Genomic DNA, 19,634 nt, shown 5'->3' on the forward strand with positions numbered 1-19,634 from the left:
TTGATGCATGTTAATATTGACCCATATGTTATTGAAGCGTTAATTAAATACATATGTAATTTACAAATGTGGCGATTTAATTTTGCTTTATATCTGTATTTCTATTCTATGATTTTTTAACCATGAATATAACGTTTTATTGTTAGAAACATTTTATTTTGGAACTGCACTGTAGAGGGCGCAACTGCACAGGAGGGAACCGTACGAAAATGTAAACATAAATTGAGAGAAGAGACATTTATTTTTTCTAAAATACAAATTAGGATTGCTAGTTGATTACAGGTCTTTATCTTTTCTGCTAAAACAATATATTAAAGCAGTGTTGTGCGGTGCAATAATAAGTCTGTGTATCTTAGTTTATAAAAGTGAAGTATCAAATCATTGTGCCAATCTGTGGTTCACTGGTTGCAACTTGCATTATCTTGATAATTTAAAAAAATAACATTACCATAAGTACCATCATGTTGGCTTTGTGTAGGCTACAATATATAAATATATATTTCACTGCATAGCTGTATCACTTTTTTGTTTGTTTTAGAATAGCCAAATTCATTTACAGATAACCCTAGTTCACCAAGATAAACATCTACGGTCCGTTTTTTAACATTTTGACTAATAAATATCGTGCTGGAGACGTTTATCTTGATGAACTACAGATAACCCCAACCTAACTCACATCTATCCTCCCCTTATTGATAATAATATGTTTTTGGGGAGGGTTAGTGAGGACTGCGTGTAATACTTCGGCAATCGTCAACAACCAAATGGTAGACAGCTACTGTGTCTAAAATAAAATAATTTTCCTAAACCTGATGCCACACCGTCCTTTTTAGCCCTCCCCTATAACATACCAATAAGAGGAGGGCTAGAGGTGACTTGAGCTACCTTAACCACGCACCCAAAAACCTTTTTAGGGCTGTTTTTTCACAATTAACATCCTGCATTTACTAATAGCACTTGTTCATACCCTTAAAAATAAAATAAGTGTCAGTTTAAAATGACCCAAGCCTGAAAAGGCATTCACATGCACAATATAGATATCCTGGAGTAATAAATAGTCACGCACTTAAGTACAAACAGTAAAGTAAACAAGTGTAACTGAAAAGCAATAAAATAAATATTATTTACATAACTGTAGGGCGTCCCACGGGGAATGCCTTTTTTTCATGCTATGGAATTTACTACGAGTTATTTCTGAGCCGACTGTTTTCTAAATTGGACACAAAAATAGGGTTTTTTTTCTTATTTCCAAAACACTTTTACTTTTCATCTAATGTCAAACAAAACTGAAATTATTTACAAAAAAAATGTTTGTACGAAGATGGGATGGACTATGGTTTGTCCAATGCTGTATATTAACACATTATCTGTTATTAATATCTACTGCCAAATTCATTTTCCATTTAAGCAAGTTGTTTTTACTATAACCCACTTTTGACTTAAAATGTTTTTCATTTTAGACATATTCTGTTAATGGACCAGGAAGTATAATTTCTTCATTTGTTGATAAATGTGACATCTTTGCTTGCAAGCTTTAGAATGAATGTAACATGCATGACTATTCCACTAAATAAAACTAACATATCAATTTGGTTAAATTGTACCTTTAAGTTATTTTATTAAATTACTAAACTAATGTTATTTTTCAGTTTAATTAGAAATGGCAGCTTTTGGTCATAATCAGCTTCAGTTTAACCTTGCATGTCCACCAATGGCGTCAAGACTTGCAGTACGATTTCACAAACCCGAGCCGATCAAATTTGAAAAGTTAAGATACATCGACGCAAACAAGCAATCTTATCAGAACAGCTCAACAGAAATGAATGGTGGTGAACAGTTTAATCTGGCTTCAGTTTCTCAAGAAAGGATGTCTCTAGCTATTCAACTGGCAAAAAGAGATGTAAGGAGAAAGAACCAGAGTCAGAATGTTCAACCAGAACGTCGTTCCTTATCCCCAAAGGTATCCAGATCCAAAACTAAGATCATTCATGGGAAGGAATATTGGGATAGACAGAGAAAGTGGCAGTCGCGAACCAAGAAGCCTCTCAGTGCAAAAGAACATGATAAAAATAGACAAGTTAAGGTGGTACAAACCCAAACTCCTAGATTGTCCACAAGAAGTCATTTACCAGGTTAGTCCTAAAATAGTTTTTTGACAATTAAAACTACTTGTACAAGTTGTAGTTCACTGTTTAGATTTGATTTATGTTATCCTTCCGGATTGTGACTAACTAGACACTTGAGTTATTTTGTTATTTGTTAAACATGAGTGATTTGTTGACAGATAGATGTATTTACCAGACAAAAATCCGAAGTTTATAAGTGCAGGGTTTTGTAGTAGTTTGTAGCTATGATGGTACCAAACAGCATGGATACTTCCCTGCATCAACATAGTTCCTTTTCGGTGGTTAAATACAATTGCTGACATTCTGCAGTTACAAAAACGCCTCCTCTGAATGTACAGAACATGTATTTTCATTTAATATCTTGGATGTCGTATATATTGTTTTGTCTTTTAAATTGTATTATATTTTGAAATATGTTTTTAAAATCAGAAAATTAGCATAATTTTATGAAAACACTGGTTATAAATTGGATGGTTTCTTTGACAAACAATTTTTATAAAGTCTGTACAGTGCAGTAGTTATTTGTTTAAACACCATTTACATTTGTAGTGACCACCAACAGCCCGCCAACAAGAGATACAGACAGATACCCATCTCACAAGTGTGTGATAGATCGCCAAGAGCCTGCCGATGAGGTGGAGAAGTTACAACAGGAAATGGAAAACTACCTTCACCAGATACAGGTCATTGAAGAGAAAGCCATCAATGGTAGGACAGATACACATCATTAGAGCTGGGCGGTATTGGTACTTCTGGTTCGGTGTTGGTATTTTGTAGGTGATTTAGCTTGGCATTACCGGTAGTATGACATTCGGAGTTGACACAATACAGATATTGAACAGTATTTTTGATATATCTGGCCCTAAACGCATGTCTGAGTTAATGCCCACCTTGTACGTTTATCTGAATTCCACACACAGAACCTTCTGCTGGTTTAGGCTTCATTCAAGAATGACAGCATAATATTCATATTTTGTCCAAGTATCAAGTAAAAAATGTTAGTTTAACTTTTGCTGTTAACAAAAAGGCACTACAAAGCATCTTACACAATGTCCCCATGTTTATTTGAAAATAAGGATGACACAGCTGCAGATGAAAAAATTTCACTGATCATATCAATTTTCAAGGGAGTTAACCCATGGTAATTGTTTTTCTTTTTTGGACAAAAAGCAATTTTAATGCAGTATTTTCAATAATTTTTATAGTAGTAAAATATCTAAATCTGTGTACATGCATTATAATATTAAATTTTAGAACAAAATGTGGCTTTCCTCCATCAACCACGCACAAAAAAAAAGGATGGGTATCTTTCCGATGAAGAAGATGACAGACGTCGCATGGTCAGAGCAGATGAACATGCGACACGAGCAGCGAGGAATATATACAACCTTCGACAGCAAGTGCGGCAGATCCAGAGAGAGATTATGACTCTTGGACCAGACAAGGCTAAGCATACAAAAAAGGTGTGACTTTAAAACAAAATCATTATATATAAATACATCTCTATCAGAAAGTCATGCAGAGATTTAAGATAAAATACTCAAACATATTGATTTTGGTAAAACCTGAACTTCAGTTAAATAGCATATAACTTCTGAATACAGTTATTGTGATTTGCTAGTTGTTAGAAAATAATTATCATAAAAGAAAAGGAATGTATGTTTTAAAGACACCCTAGTATGTGGTTTAACTTTGGATATTTGTTGTTTAAATAATATACATGGAAGAATGAAAAGAAAAGAATATTTGTTTAACAACACCTCAGCACATTTTAAACTCTGTCTATTTGGTGTCTAACATATTATTTGAAGATGAAAGATGAAACCCACTTCTGCCACATTAATTAATCTTAATAATTTGATGAAATTATTTTTATGTGTATGATTGCACATACCTCTTTTTATATTCAATTACTTATTGTCACTAGTCAGAACCGGCCTCAGTGGTTTAGTGATTAAGCTATTAGACTTAAGGCTGGTACTGGCTTCCTCTCAGAGTGGGTTTTAATGACTCAGTGTAAGACCACTGCACAGATGTCTCTCTCACTAACAACTAACCACTAACCCACTGTCATAAATAGCCAGCCTAGATAGCTGAGGTGTGTGTGTGTGTGTCCCCAGGACAGTGTGCTAGAACCTTAATTGGATATAGGCATGAAAAAGTTAAAAATGAAAACTATCACTAGTTAATAATATTTTTTTAAATCAGTTGATTGTTGTTGTTGGGGTTTTTTTCAGAGTCAGGTAATGGCCAAGTTGGCCTCGGCACACCGAGGTGCAGTTCGGGCGATCCAGACATTTGTCATGCAGCTGCCAAACCATGATCTGAGACAAGGTCTTCCATCAACCTATCAGGAACTGGCTCTTCTAATCCGGCAGTTGACACAGCTCAGTGTGGAGATTAAACAGGGAGAAAACAGCAAGGTGCAGCAGGAACTGACCAACATGCTGGATAATGTTGAGGTGAGATTTGATTGACTTCCAAATACTTCAAATATTCGCGTTTCTCAGAACCATATAAACTCATGAATATTTATTCAAAGAAGACAGTTGATAAAAGCCAATTTTAAAGTTGATTATTTTCATGATCACATTTATAAAATGGAATGAATGATTGACTTAAAATTGTGGTTACTGTTAAAGCAAAGCAATTAATTGTTGAGCATGTTCAGATAGTTTCAACAAATAACAGTAGATACGTAGTGCGTCTGCCCTTTTAAATGTTGAGTATCTATGGAAAAGACATGATGCTCTAAATGTGTCATCCACATGCATTGACTGACTAACTGTTTACCATCTGTTCACTTAAAATAGAGATAAATATGAAAAGTGAATTATGCAACTATTAAAATTAATATTTCTTTTTTAAAACCATTAATTTTGTTAGTTATCATCCTTTACTCTTCCATTTGCTTATTGTTTACCTTTTATTCCCTGTTTATAATTTTATACTGTAATGTCTTTTAAATATGATTTTATTTTATTGTACTTTCTGTAAGTTGGTTTTCTGTTTCTATGATATTGTAGAAATTAAATACTGCCTGGTGTCAACAGATGCAGGTTTCACTGCAACAACAGCAGTCTGAACAAAGTTGTTCTCGAGTTAGTCGGCCACCATTTCAGACTGATGGACAGTATTGCCAAAAGCAAATAAAAGCTCACGGAAAGGAAAACAAACCAAGAGGTAAAGCAGTAATTTTCATATTTTTAAATATGTATGCCATTTCATGAAATGCTATTTTTATACCAATCAGAGATGTGATTTTTATACGCCCATCTGGGTCGTATTATGGTATGGCATTGTCCGTACATCCGTCTGTTAACTTTTTCTTGTCCAGACCATATCTTGCATACAGATGCATACAGGACCATAAAACCTCACATGTAGGAACAACTTGGGATGGCGGAGTGTTGTGTGCTATTACTAGGTCACTGTGACCTACTTTTCACGACCTACAGCATAAAACAGTAAATCCTTGTCCAGATCACATCTTGCAAGTTGCATACAGATGCATACAGGACCATCTAACCTCACATGTCCGAACAACTTGGGATGGTGATGTGTCGCATACAATTACTAGGTCACTGTGATACAAATTAATCAAATAATTTGTCTATATTCTGAATATCATAGGAAAATCTTGTTTATCGTTTGAAGAAAATGCTAAACAAAATTTCCCTTTCTAATTAAGAACAATAACTTCATTAATCAGACAGCACCTTCTTCAGTGAATACAGTATCATCAGAAGTTGGTCCAAAAGATACTGTTCATCCATCCCATTGCAAAAGTTTCACATAATATCTATGATTCTCAGTCAAACTTTTGACAGGCTTATCATGTGCCTCACCGGTACTCTTGTTTAGCTTTCCATCTGATTTCAGCTTCTTCTTTTTTTGATTATAACTGGCTCATGGGGTTTTTCGAAGCAAAATGATGCAAAATTTTCAACTTTTCAAAGATTGTTTCAGCTTTTAATTTTAAATGTGTATTACATCTTTTACCAAAGTACATGTATGCATATCAACACGTAAAAATAAAAATACAATATTCAGCTAACCAAGGTTTTGTTTTGAAATCATACCAATTATGTTACTGTTGCAGGAGTTTTTAAAAAGACTGTAAAAGGAGGTGATAAAGTCAAACAAACAAGATCCCAGTTTCAACGTGAGTACTACGGTAACACCGTTTCTTCAAATGTATTTGGAAAAAAATTATAAAAAATTCTGCTCATTGTTACTATTATCTGTATTATTCTCCCATTGCCAGCTTCAGGTGTGTTCTTTAATGACAATTTTAATTCCTTATTCTTGATATGTTTTGTGCTGTCCTTTCCAGTAGTCTGTTAATATTACTGTTACTAATATTAGTTCATTTGTTTAGACAAGCCACCATTGTATTTGCTCACTAAATAAAAAAAATTAAATCTTATTTTGTATCACTAAGTTGTGTATCTGTTCTGTGACAACACGGGAAGGTTGGGAGTAATTTGTAGTTCAGTGACATAGCATTTGGCTGAGATGTAACAGATCAAAGCATCGATTTCCCGCTGTGCACCCAGTGAGGCTTTTTCTGTCCCAACCAGTGACTGGTATATTAAAGGGTTTTATTACCCATATGGTTAAAAATATATTGGTACATATCAAAGTGATACGTCCCACTAGAACGCCAAGTGGGAGTGGGACGTAACACTTCGATGTCATATGATGACGTCATCAATTGGTGCACTACAATTTTACAGGAACGTCAATTGAGAGATTATGGGTAATAAATAAGATATTAAACTCGTTACCATTTCATATTATATTTTCCTTTTCATTTTAAATAAAAATAAGCAAACAAAAATAATTACATTTATACTGTTTCCTATAATTTAAAAATGCGGGAAAGGTGTTTTTAGACTGGTTTTAACATTCCTAATATCAATAAGGCTGACCTACTTCGCGTTTATATATACGAAAACAGGTGAATGATTTATTTTGAAATTATGATATAATTATTGATAATTCTAAAAATAAAAATAAATTGCACCCTTAACAATAAATAAATTGCACCCTTAACAATAAATATGTTGATACATGATTAACCATTGGAAATGGAATTGAACTTTAATTTGTTAAAAACACCGACAACATGACAACTTCCTAAGCATACTTAAGCAAAATACCAAGTGCGCCGAATCATCGGACGCGCCGATACACCGGACACGGTTGTATGCCTAGGTGTGTGACAAAAAAATTTAACTTACAAAGATAGAGATAAATCAGTTATTCTACAGAGCCCAGGAAATGCTTTAAAATGCTGTTTTAATTTTTGTTCCAGGTTCAATATTTAAAACGTTATGACATTTTCAAGATGTGGCCCCACGCCCATTTTTAGGCTTTCTTTTACTAATAAAACAAAAGAAAAGTTGTGACCTTTTCGATTAATTACCAGTAACTTTTAATACAGAAAGTGTCATAACTTTTTTAATTTTAGATAGATTCTAATGAAACTTTCAGGGAAGTTAATTCATTCCACATAGAGCCTTTTGGTGCAGTTTTCTGTTAATTCATAGTTTAAGTTATTACCTAATTAATAATTTTAATTATTTTTTTACCGAAATAAAACAAACTTTATGCCCTAAGGGGGTGTTGGTAAAATACGGATGGAACAAAATTTGATATTTAATGTAGCAGAAGAACTAGATTTCTACACTTCTTGTTACGTTAAAGGCGTACTATATTTATATTGTAGTTTAAAAAATATTCCAATATTTAAGCAAGGTTGCTGTTTCCTCAGACCTATAGTCTCATATATGTATCACCGGTGAATCAGTTTCGGTGAGCATAAGCATTCAGTTCTAAAGTATATCAATATTTATAAACAGACAGTTGTTATTCAAATACCTACCTTTTTATCAGTATTTCTACGCTTCACATGAGCACTAACCTGGTTGCTAAGTAGCTAAGTTTACGACACGTGCGTAAAAAACTAACATGCATCAGCAGTAAATATTGTTAACTATGTAACCTGTTTCAGTGAGTGATATCATTGGTGGGTGACCAGTCATAACGTCCCCCCCCCCCCCGTCATATCCCGCCCCTTATTAAATGTAAAGTTCTACACCTTTTATACGTGGTTCAAGCACGCTGTCCTGGGCATATACCTCAGCTATCTGGGCTGCATATCCAGGACAGTGAGATAGCTGTTAGTCGTTAGCAATATTAGTATATAAAATATAAACTGTATACACCCGCAAACCCAGTGAAATTAAAAGTTTTATTTTTTCGTGCAGGTTGCGTAGACTGTCAGTCGTTAGCTAGCTATCGATACAATACGCACGGCCTATTAATGCGTAGCATATAAAAAGAACGGTTGTTAAAAGGTGATGAAATTCATTGCAATCTTCAGTATTGCATACGAGGAAATATTTTAGTTTTAAATAAGGTGTACCGGTATTATTGTTTAATGGATCACAGTCAGTAGTTGTTACAACATACTACATCAAACAAGCGGTTTTAAAAATTGTTATATGACTTATTAAAACAAATAATTCAAGAAAAGATCTACCGGCAAACTTGGGTGGCTCTGCATCTGTACTTGATAACATACTGACGCTTTAATTTAGAGGTTAGTAAGGCCATATCTGTTCAAACATTGCAATTTTATGTAAAAACAATTTGTTCGCTGTTGAGATATTTTATTTGTTGTTATAGCAGAATATTAATATGCCGTTTTTCATTTTAAAAAAAAGAAGTTTTTTTAAAAAGTAGGACTACAGTGCTCTCCGGTGTATCGGCGCACCTAAGCATTCAAGGACCATTTTCTATGTGAACACTGTGAAATACTTAATAAAATGTGTCTCTCACCAATGAAGCAGTGCATAATCTGAAATGCACTACAAATTGTTTTATGTCTGTAGTAAATAAACATTTTAAAATGGTGTAAAAATATTACTATGAAAATGAACGATCACATGTGACCCATCTCATGATTAGTTTCGGAATCGTTTTCTTGAGTGGCACAGTACCGCAGATGCATACATGTTCATTGTCATGCATGGCTAAGATGCTTACATGGATTTTATTTTTCTCGGGTAGATTGTGCACACACGTGGATCTTATTTCGCTTTTATTTTTTATAACAATGTGACAATTGTGAACTGGAATGACTGTCAATTAAGGTGTAAAATTTTCGTTTTCTTTGCATTTCTCTATGTTTTCCTTTTCAGTTTAAATAAAAATAAGCAAACAAAAATAATTACATTTATACTGTTTCCTATAATTTAAAAATGCGGGAAAGGTGTTTTTAGACTGGTTTTAACATTCCTAATATCAATAAGGCTGACCTACTTCGCGTTTATATATACGAAAACAGGTGAATGATTTATTTTGAAATTATGATATAATTATTGATAATTCTAAAAATAAAAATAAATTGCACCCTTAACAATAAATAAATTGCACCCTTAACAATAAATATGTTGATACATGATTAACCATTGGAAATGGAATTGAACTTTAATTTGTTAAAAACACCGACAACATGACAACTTCCTAAGCATACTTAAGCAAAATACCAAGTGCGCCGAATCATCGGACGCGCCGATACACCGGACACGGTGACAATCAAAACGAGGCTATACACTGTCACAGTGTTACTATATTTAGAAATCGCGACCTCCAGAAAAGTATGGAAACATTTACGGGTCATGCCTATATTTATTGGCAATTTAAACAAAACACATAACTTTTAATATGTTCTATTCTTGGTTTCACTCAATAAATATTGATTATATAACTCTTGAATCTTACTAATATGATGAACAATTTTTTTAAATGCCCACACTTTCTTGCAGAAGAAGAAGAAGAATTATTATTACCAACTTTTCCATTGGAAAATGTAAATATGTTACTACAATTGAAAAACAAAGCGTTTTACGTTGATTTTTCTTCGTTCTTGTGTTGAAGTTTGTTTACTAGACATTACTTCAAATGTGTTTACAAAAAGAGCCATTTTTGACCCGTGCTGTCCACCGTATTGTAACGTTTGCGATTTACTGCGATATCATGGTAACCTCCCTTGAATGGAAGCCAGTGCTATGGTGTACTTCCATCAACTGTTTTAATGTTAGAACTGCATTTATTTGTCAACACAATAGCATGGACATGATGCAGATACAGCAAAAATTGCAACCCAAGTATATTTACCTTCATATATATTAGTGCATTTCTTTATTTTTTCCAAATTCCACGATATCGTGGTACCCCAGTATACTTTCAGTTTTATCATAGTGATCTGTTGCCAGTTTTGATAAATAAAGTTGTTGTCTGTGCACAAAACCATGCTGTACAGTGCCATACGGTAACAGTCAAACAGCTTTCACTATCTACTAAGGGAATATTTCGTTTTGATGCTATGTAGTTTGATTGGAATTAGGGACTCGACTTATAGCCGATATCGACTTACAGGCGAAGATATACGGTAATATGATTTGAGTTATTTTTATATTTTCATTAATTGCAGGCAGAAAAGTTTTTCATACGGTTCAAGACATCGCCTACCTTCTCCTGTCACATCTCGGAGTTTCACATCGACCCCACCGTCTTCCCCTAGTCGACAATCTGCCAGTAAGGTTGGCAGTCGATCCCCGCATACAGCGAGAAGATCTGCTAGATCAAACAGAGTTGTGATACGTGATATAGATCAAGACACCGTGAAGTATGTCACATCTGATTGTCTGTTGTTTAGATATCAAGGAATCATGTTGATGTTGTATCTCATATTGTTAAATGATCCATTTTACATGAAGCTTACTGACTGTCAGATGAATTTATATGTGTTTTATTATTGGTTTGTTTGTATAGATTTGTTTGTGTAACAGATTTTTTTTTGGTTAGACGTTTTATCTGTTGAATTTTCAACCCAGCTGTTTTTTAGTTTACTCTTCTTCGTTTTTGTGGGGAGGGTGGAGTGTGTGTGAGTGCATTCTGTACTGCACAGAATAACAAAAGAAAACCATTTTTTGTAAGTTGGAACCATTTTAAAACATTTAAAATGATGTAAACTTTTTGATATAGGTCCAAAACTTTTTAAGACATTAATGAAAAATGTTTATATTTACTAAAGGTAACATGATTTTACCATTAATTTATTTCAGACGACTTTTTGGGGGAGAAGACATAGAACAATTTAAGGTTGGTGTAAAAACGTTTTTTAAATTAGTAGCAACTAGCACTGAACATAGGCATTGTAATATTTTCAAATTTGACAAAACTCATAATATGACAGATAACAAATATTGAGAAGTGTCAGTAATGTTAGTCACATATAAATGTATAGATGTTACTGTGATGTGTATATTTTACTTATTTAGTATATATATCTTTAATTAGTTTACTTTAAATTAAAGCTTTGTAGTTAATGGTTCTCATTGTCTCATAACTTGGTAGGGACCGGCCTCGGTGGCGTCGTGGTAGGCCATCGGTCTACAGGCTGGTAGGTACTGGGTTCGGATCCCAGTCGAGGCATGGGATTTTTAATCCAGATACCGACTCCAAACCCTGAGTGAGTGCTCCGCAAGGCTCAATGGGTAGGTGTAAACCACTTGCACCGACCAGTGATCCATAACTGGTTCAACAAAGGCCATGGTTTGTGCTATCCTGCCTGTGGGAAGCGCAAATAAAAGATCCCTTGCTGCTAATCGGAAGAGTAGCCCATGTAGTGGCGACAGCGGGTTTCCTCTCAAAATCTGTGTGGTCTTTAACCATATGTCTGACGCCATATAACCGTAAATAAAATGTGTTGAGTGCATCGTTAAATAAAACATTTCTTTCTTTCATAACTTGGTGTTTTCTTCAAAATGTTTGCAGAGAAGGGGAGAGCCAGAGTTGTCACCATCCAGCTCTTCAACTACTCTAAGGTATGTACTTACATGAAAATGAATTAGGTTTTAAAATGTGGCCTTAAAACAAATAATAAAACATAAACTGAACGAATCATCATAATACCATTTGGCAGTTTTATAAAATGCATACATTTTCTTTTCAACATCACCTGTCCTCAAACTAGTGCATATACCCCTAAGGATAGTAGTCTGGTTCGAACATCCCAACAGCCAATGGGATGACCTAACTTTCTTCTGCTGTGCACCCCTTCCTGTCCCAGTCATGTGACTCTAACTTTCTTCTTTTTTCTTCGCTCTTATGGTTTGAGATGTCCTGGGTTTTTGCTCCGTTGTAATCTGAGCAATCTATCCTTTTTACTTGGTTTACTTAAGACTTTAATGTCTGTAACACTTTTAAAAAACAACTTAATAACAATCTATAATAATATTGGTTTGCAGGTGGAACAGTTTTTGTCTATAATATTTTTTAAATTGGCTAGGATACATTTTGTTGACTTCACCTAATAATCATGTTGTTTTTAGTAATAGGTGATAATACAATACATGAATATCATCTGTTTTGTTTCATGTTATGGTTTAAATCTACCAACACAACACATTATGGAGTTACAGTTACTAGTTTTTTAGCACAATAAGTCTGCTGATTTAGATATCTCGGAAACCATTTTTATTTTTTTGTTTAACCATTGCTTATTTTTTATTTCAGACCAAGATCAGACACTCGGCGGCCTCAAGATCAGGTAAGCATTTGGTACTTTATCTTCTCTTCAGACATTTGTGATATGGTTCTAGTGTCAGAACTAAAATTGTGATATAGAATATAGCTCATAAAGTACAGAATTTTAAAACCACCAGTTAGTCGTGTTGTGTCGTGTTTAATGAAAGGGTCAGGATGTAGCTCAGTGGTACAGCGCTTGCTTGATGTGCAGTCGGTCTGGGATCGATCCCCATTGGTGGGCCCATTGGGCTCTTTCTCGTTCCAGCCAGTGCACCATAACTGGTATATCAAAGGCCGTGATATGTGCTATCCTGTCTGTGGGATGGTGCATATAAAAGATCCCTTGCTGCTAATCGAAAAGAGTAGCCCATGCAGTGGCGACAGCGGGTTTCCTCTCTCAATATATGAGTGGTCCTTAATCATATGTCTGACGCCATATAACCGAAAATAAAATGTGTTGAGTGTGTTTTTAAATAAAACATTTCCTTCCTTCCTGTTTAATGAAAAAATTTCTTTTTGTTTTTAACTTTTAACTTATTTTTATTATTTAGTTTTCTGAGAACCTGGCATTGCATTTGGTAATTGATTTTATACGAGTTGCCAGCTGTGTAACTGGCATGCCAACATGTGAAATTTAACTCTCCTTGTTTGACATCTAATAACTGATGAGTTTTTGTGAAGTGGTGTTGTTAAACATTCATACTTGTGAAATTTTAGTCTTTGTTATTATTTGGTTTATATTACTTTTGTCACCAACATTGTAACTGTGTAGCACTGAAGACTATTCAGTGCATGTTCTCCTAAATACATATGATTTTACAAGTATAGTTTTACAGATTTTTTAAACACCCTCTGTACAATAACACATTTACAAAACTATCTTCATCAGGAAAGAATGCCAATGTTGTGCATTTTTGGTTATTTTCAGAATGATGACAGTGACAATGACGTTGATCTGATGATCCTGGATGATATTCTTACCGACACAACTCACGAATTACAGAGGTTAGAGCATGAACAGGAGGCGACACGTGAAGCAATCCGTCTGCAGGATAGACCGACTCTCAACAACCTGTACACGAGACTGGAACAGATGGAGGTGAGACTAAATCATATCAAAAAGATACTCTTGAAAATAAAGAGTCTCTAGATATATTCTGGATCATTTTCAGTTTAGACTTTTCTTATTATGTTTAAGTAGGAGTACAAGGTGTTTAATAACCTTTTGTAACCCGTCTCTCGCCAAGCACTTCAATCGTGCTAGTATGCTGTAACAATAGATTTTTAATTCTATATCTGTTTTATGTGGACCACATAAGTGAAGGAGAGAGAAGTAGTTATCATGTGACTGAACAGGATACCCATGGCTGTTTGGAAGGTTTTAGGCATTTGATTGGCTGTTGAATGCAGTCTTATGTGAATAATGGGAAAATGCCATTGGTGAGAGGTTAGGTTATCTATTCATGTAAAGAGAAAAGGATCAAAGTTTTCTTCAATTTAATAATACCAATATTGTGCCCCTGGTTAAACTCTTCTTTGAGAACTGTGTTGACTTACGATTCATGTCTAGTAACAGTTTTAATGTTGTTGTCTTTGAGTTGTGATTTTATTTGTGATTTGAATACAGAAGCCATTTGACGATAACTTACTTTTGTTATACAGTTATTGAAAACATTTCTTCTATTACTAACTTAATTCTCATTTTGGTTGACAGCAAGAACAAAATGACATTCGAAGAAGATGGGCGTCGGTGGTCTTTGAAAACCCAGAACCAAAGACTAATTATTTTACCACCAGTAAGTCTAGTATAAGTAGGATAATCTCTCCAAGTAGAAACAGGCTAGTTGATTAATTCTCATTTCTTCCTAAGCCTTAAAGTAGAATGTAGATTCTTAACACCAGCTGACTGGAAGATAGAAACTAGGTCATTCAGGCAACCCCTGCAAGTAAGAAAATTACAGCGGAAAAATAATGTCCACGGCAGTTTTATTTTTAACATGTTTGCAACTCTGGATTGTCAGTAAATCTGAATGATGAGTTTGTTATTTGTTTCATTTGCCAATATGCTGTAAGATTCATTTATACCAGTGGCAGTATTCATCAACTGAAAATGACTTAACAGTTAATATGCGAATGACACGTGCACGATTAAGAGCAATGGGAATAATAATAAAAAATAATAATAATAATAATTTAATTTGATGTTCACGGTTATCATGAGTGATCAATCACCTTGCCTTGTCTTGATTTGGTAGTATGATATTTTTGGAGTTATCGTGGTTATTTTGCAGGAAAATAGAAAAAGTATATGATGAGATTTTCAATGTCTTTCTTTTTTCAGAAGATCTATTATCAGACCGGCCACGATCTCCTCCCGCAATAGAAGTGACAAGGATCAGAAGCCAAGGCACTGAAGGACGAGCAATGTAATTAATTTATTTTTATCATGCAACCATATTTCCTGTGACCTGATAACCCCACCCCTAATTATGTCACTGCCTGATAATCACTAGGAAATGAATTCTGTGTATTAAAGTGGGTTAGTAGGAATTGAGTTTTGCGCATGACAGTTGCTTGCTCAATTTTCAGGTAGATTGTTTCCTCATTTTTCAGACATCCATTTACAGCAATAATAGTTAAACTGTATATTAAATAAATATAATATTTATAGTTCCCGTAACATATGACCTCGTATTTTCCAATTCTTCCTTCTCCGATCCCATTGAGAACCAGCCAGCGTTTTAACTTGAACATTTTAAAACAAATGCAAGTAGCTTTCTGCAAAGAATGTTTACATTGGAACATCACAGTCATTAGCAACTAGTGATAGATCTTCGTTTTACTCGTGGGTTTTTTTTAATATAGAAATGTTTTTTAAATTGTAATGTTGTGACACAACAGACATCGAAATATAATCAAAGTATTTTATTTAAAATTTGGAAATAGGTAACTTGTCTGCCTGACCATACCATTCCCATGATGCTTTCGGGCGCCTGCTATTATCCGACTTCCGGTAGTAGTTTCTATACCTTTTTTGACTAAAACATATATTACAAAAATATAACTTGAACAGGGTTTCATTATAGGATTTTAAAAAATCAGGATACAACATTTTGATATTGTGGTTATTTGGCTAGGTTCGATAACTCTGTAACAGGCTCGCCCTTGTTTTGATAATCAATTAAATAAGAAAAATTCTTCTCATTGCTTATTTGTTTTGGGGAATTACTACATGATACAGGAGTCATTAAAAATCACATTCCTTTCCTCTGTCAGGTCATTTCCACCACAGCCTGTGGCAGCACCAGTTCTTTTCACGAAGATACAACCAGCGACAGTTTGGCAAGAAAGGTTCCCTCGTGACAGGCAGCAGACTTCACAGATGGAACCAGAGACGGTTCCGCCATTTCGCCGACTGAAGACACAGCTCTCAATTCCACAAACTGTTGTGGAGCGGATCGTCAACAACAAGGAAGACTTTGAGCTTCACCTCAAGAAGATGTCTCACCATCCATTTGGAAAGTTCGATCCCTGGAAGCTGGTTGAAGAGTAAGTGCAGAATTCGGTTGAAGACACTAAAGGCAATGTCACACTACATGAGTGCCTCATACGAGAATAGCCGATTACATCACAGCCGATTAAATCTTAATGTTGGTTTTGTCACAATCGGCTGTTCTTATTATACGAGGTACTCATATCGTGTGGAATCGCCTTTAGGAAGGGGTAGTATGTAGTCCTGTCTGAAAAAGTTCATATTCTGTCTTTGTGAACATTTTAGAATGTCGGACCAGCTATAATATATTTTATTTTACAGTTACATGCTTACAGACAACTATGAAAGACTTATTATGTCTGTATTGAAACATTTCAGGATCACCGATCAGCTGATGGACGAATGTTTTAGAGATGTCGCAGAAGAGATGGAGGACATCAGTGAAGGCATAGCCAACAACATGTACAAGTCCGAGTTCATGGTCACTGGTGGTCAGTCACCGAGCAGTGGTCAGTCGCCAAGCAGTGGTCAATCACCAGGTAGTGGTCAGTCTCCAGGTAGTGCGTGGTCTGCTGGTGTTCGTCAATCTCCTGGTAGTTATCGGTCACCTGGTCGTCCTGGTAGTAGGCGGTCACCAGGTAGTGCACGGTCTCCTGGTAGTGCGCAGTCTCTTGGTAGTGGACACCAACCACACCGTGTAGAGTCGCCAGATGGTGGACAGCTACATGATGATCGAGAGCTCTCATATGATGGGGTAGCTGGTGAGGACGACGACGAGGAAATAGCACAGGCCGATGAGGAGGAGGACGACGATGATGAATGGCAGAGCGATTCGGGTGATGAAAGCCTGACTGAAGATCTTTGATACTTGGAACAGGTGGATTGTAACCTGTATAAGAAAGGTGTGGGGAAAACAGCTGTAATTCTACAGATGGAAAAGGTGTAGCAAGTTCTCACAGGTTGGATTGGAAAGATTTAGAAAGCAAGCTTTAATGCAACATGCTTTGATGAGATGGCTTTACGAAGACTGCTCTAATAGGCCTACCGAAGACTCGTTTCGAATGCTCAAGATATAATGGGAAAGGTCGACAAAGACCACTATAATACCACAATAGAGGCAAAGAGGAAAATGAAAACTGGATCGACTCAGTTCACACTACTGTCTTTCAGTTGTAAAAACTTAGATTTTTCTTAATATGCCCTTTAACCAAGTTTAGTTGGTGTGACAGTTTTAATGTAAATAGTAAAAGTCATGGTGATCCACCTTCCAAGCCAATTTACCTCAGAACATAGTTGTATTGCATCTGAACAGTGTGGAAAATGTCAGAAATTACTAGCAGTGAAGACAGAGCTACCTGTGATGTTTGTACTGGTTAAGTATTTTAGCAATTTTCATTTAGCAAGGATATTCAAATGTAGTTAGTGTAGGTTTAGGATTCACTCCCATGAGTAAAACATACACACACACCAATTACTGATTTAACTAGGTTCATCGACATTAACAAAGTGAATCAGAATTTTATTATTAAAACAAAACTGTCAAGAGTAAAATTTTGTTTTCTATCGTGTGCTTAAACCTTCCATAGTTACATATAAGAATTATTTATTATACCACTAAAAGAGGAATATGTATTTATTATACCAAATATTAACATATTACTACATAATGATGTGATATATTTTATTCTTGAGCTTAGATAATTAGAAAGAATTTATCTTCAGAATCAGTATTTAACATTACTTAAAGAATTAATTTTATTCTTCATTAACACTAAACAAAACAAGAGATTGTGAAAAATCTGTAAATGAATTAAAATATATTTATATTGATATTTGGTTTGTTTTCATTCTAGGACTACTATATATTAAGGACATGGATATGTAGTGACATTAATGGTTTTAGGTGTACAAGTCACATGTTTTTTTAATTAAGAATTGACCGCAATTATTTTTTTTCAGTTCATACATGCATGAACCAAAAAATAATTGCGGTCAGATCATATAATTAAATTTATATGCATACTGTATACACTACATACGCCTGTAGTATTGTTTGTGTAAACTTCATTGATACTGATGTCGCTTAAGAATGCAAACGTTCATTCACTATTATTTGAATCGGGTGATGTTTTGTAAATGACGTAATTTTGATAAGCGATGCCATTTCCTCTAGCTGCTGTGCATTTTTATGGATCATTTAGTTAAATTGGAAGAAATTGTCCTATTCATGTTTAGTTTATAGTTTATGAAAGTGACTGAAGGGAACGTGCAACATTTATGCTATCGGTGGAACCGTTTAATATTCGCCAACATCTGTAGAACATCGCTTACAAATAAGTTACAGGCGTGAAGTTTCCTATGTGATTTCTTTGGCCACCGACGGAGTCTCATTTCATGATTAGCAAAGGGTTTTTTTTTTGTTTTAAATCCATGCATATAGATCTACATGTCTACTCTGCTATAGCATTTTTCATTAATTTATTTAATTTTTTTAATTGCTTTTGTAGTTTTCACGTATGTTTTCGTCAAAATATCTAAATATGGTTGCCAGAATAATCTGGCTTGTTGTACAAAAGTAGGGGGTGGGGGGATAGTAGTAGGCGTGGCTTAAATGTTTTCAGTTCATCGAGAGGCCTGGACTATTAGTATCCAAAACTGGTCACGAAATGAGGGACAGACTTTGTTTATCTTAAAATTGCTTTGTGTACAAAGGTAATGTATTGTAAATTGATGGTGAGTCTTTTTTCGAGATCAAATGAAAATAACACTCGGAAAGCTAATGACGTCATTAGAAAGTGACATCATTAGCAAATGGAACAGGCGAAGTTGACGATTCAAGGGTCTACAGTTAGATTGTAGCCAGGGTTTTTTTCTCAAGAAATACCAAATATACAATTAGTTCCATAGAAAAATGATTCAGTTTACAATGGATATAACCATATAGAGTGTTTAGATTTGCGTGTGTTATTGTCTATTTGATGCATGCAAATTTTTCATTTTTGACCTCAGGCTAACCCCTTCGGTCAAAAATGACAATTTACACGATCAAATAGACAATAACCTTCACAAATCTAAAAACTCCATAATAGTTATCTCCTAATTTGAGCAGTTATATACATTACAACTATAAAAATTTACAATACCAAATCAAACCTTAATTAGTTATTTCAGGAGTTGGTCCATCATTCAGTTATTTCAGTTTAATACCCCATTTAAATTTTTATTTTGTGAAGCTGTACAGTAAAATGGATTGCATGAACTCTGAACCATATTTGAGTTATTGTAGCGATTACCCAATTTATGTATATATAATTAAGTTTCTGTTACATTCATTACAATATAACGTTATCCCATTGGACCAGACGTAGCAAACAGGTGTTGTTCAATTCTTGATGAACATAAAAATTATG

At 34.7% G+C, this 19,634-nt stretch overlaps 1 protein-coding gene across 1 annotated transcript; it reads left to right on the forward strand.

Annotated features, from left to right (window-relative positions):
* Positions 1-164: 164 nt before the first annotated feature.
* On the forward strand, positions 165-18,054 carry LOC121368823 (protein moonraker-like). The gene is made up of 17 exons (XM_041493568.1): positions 165-282; positions 1,650-2,132; positions 2,676-2,834; positions 3,381-3,589; positions 4,364-4,588; positions 5,153-5,309; positions 6,229-6,291; positions 10,077-10,143; positions 10,606-10,827; positions 11,267-11,303; positions 11,979-12,028; positions 12,720-12,753; positions 13,660-13,830; positions 14,446-14,527; positions 15,073-15,157; positions 16,008-16,280; positions 16,603-18,054. Exons 2-17 carry the CDS (start codon positions 1,661-1,663, stop codon positions 17,087-17,089), a joined length of 2,793 nt encoding a protein of 930 aa, XP_041349502.1. The 5' UTR covers positions 165-282; positions 1,650-1,660; the 3' UTR covers positions 17,090-18,054.
* Positions 18,055-19,634: the final 1,580 nt, after the last annotated feature.

The sequence above is a fragment of the Gigantopelta aegis genome, chromosome 3, assembly GCF_016097555.1.
Source record: "Gigantopelta aegis isolate Gae_Host chromosome 3, Gae_host_genome, whole genome shotgun sequence".
NCBI classification, from domain to species: Eukaryota; Metazoa; Mollusca; class Gastropoda; order Neomphalida; family Peltospiridae; genus Gigantopelta; species Gigantopelta aegis.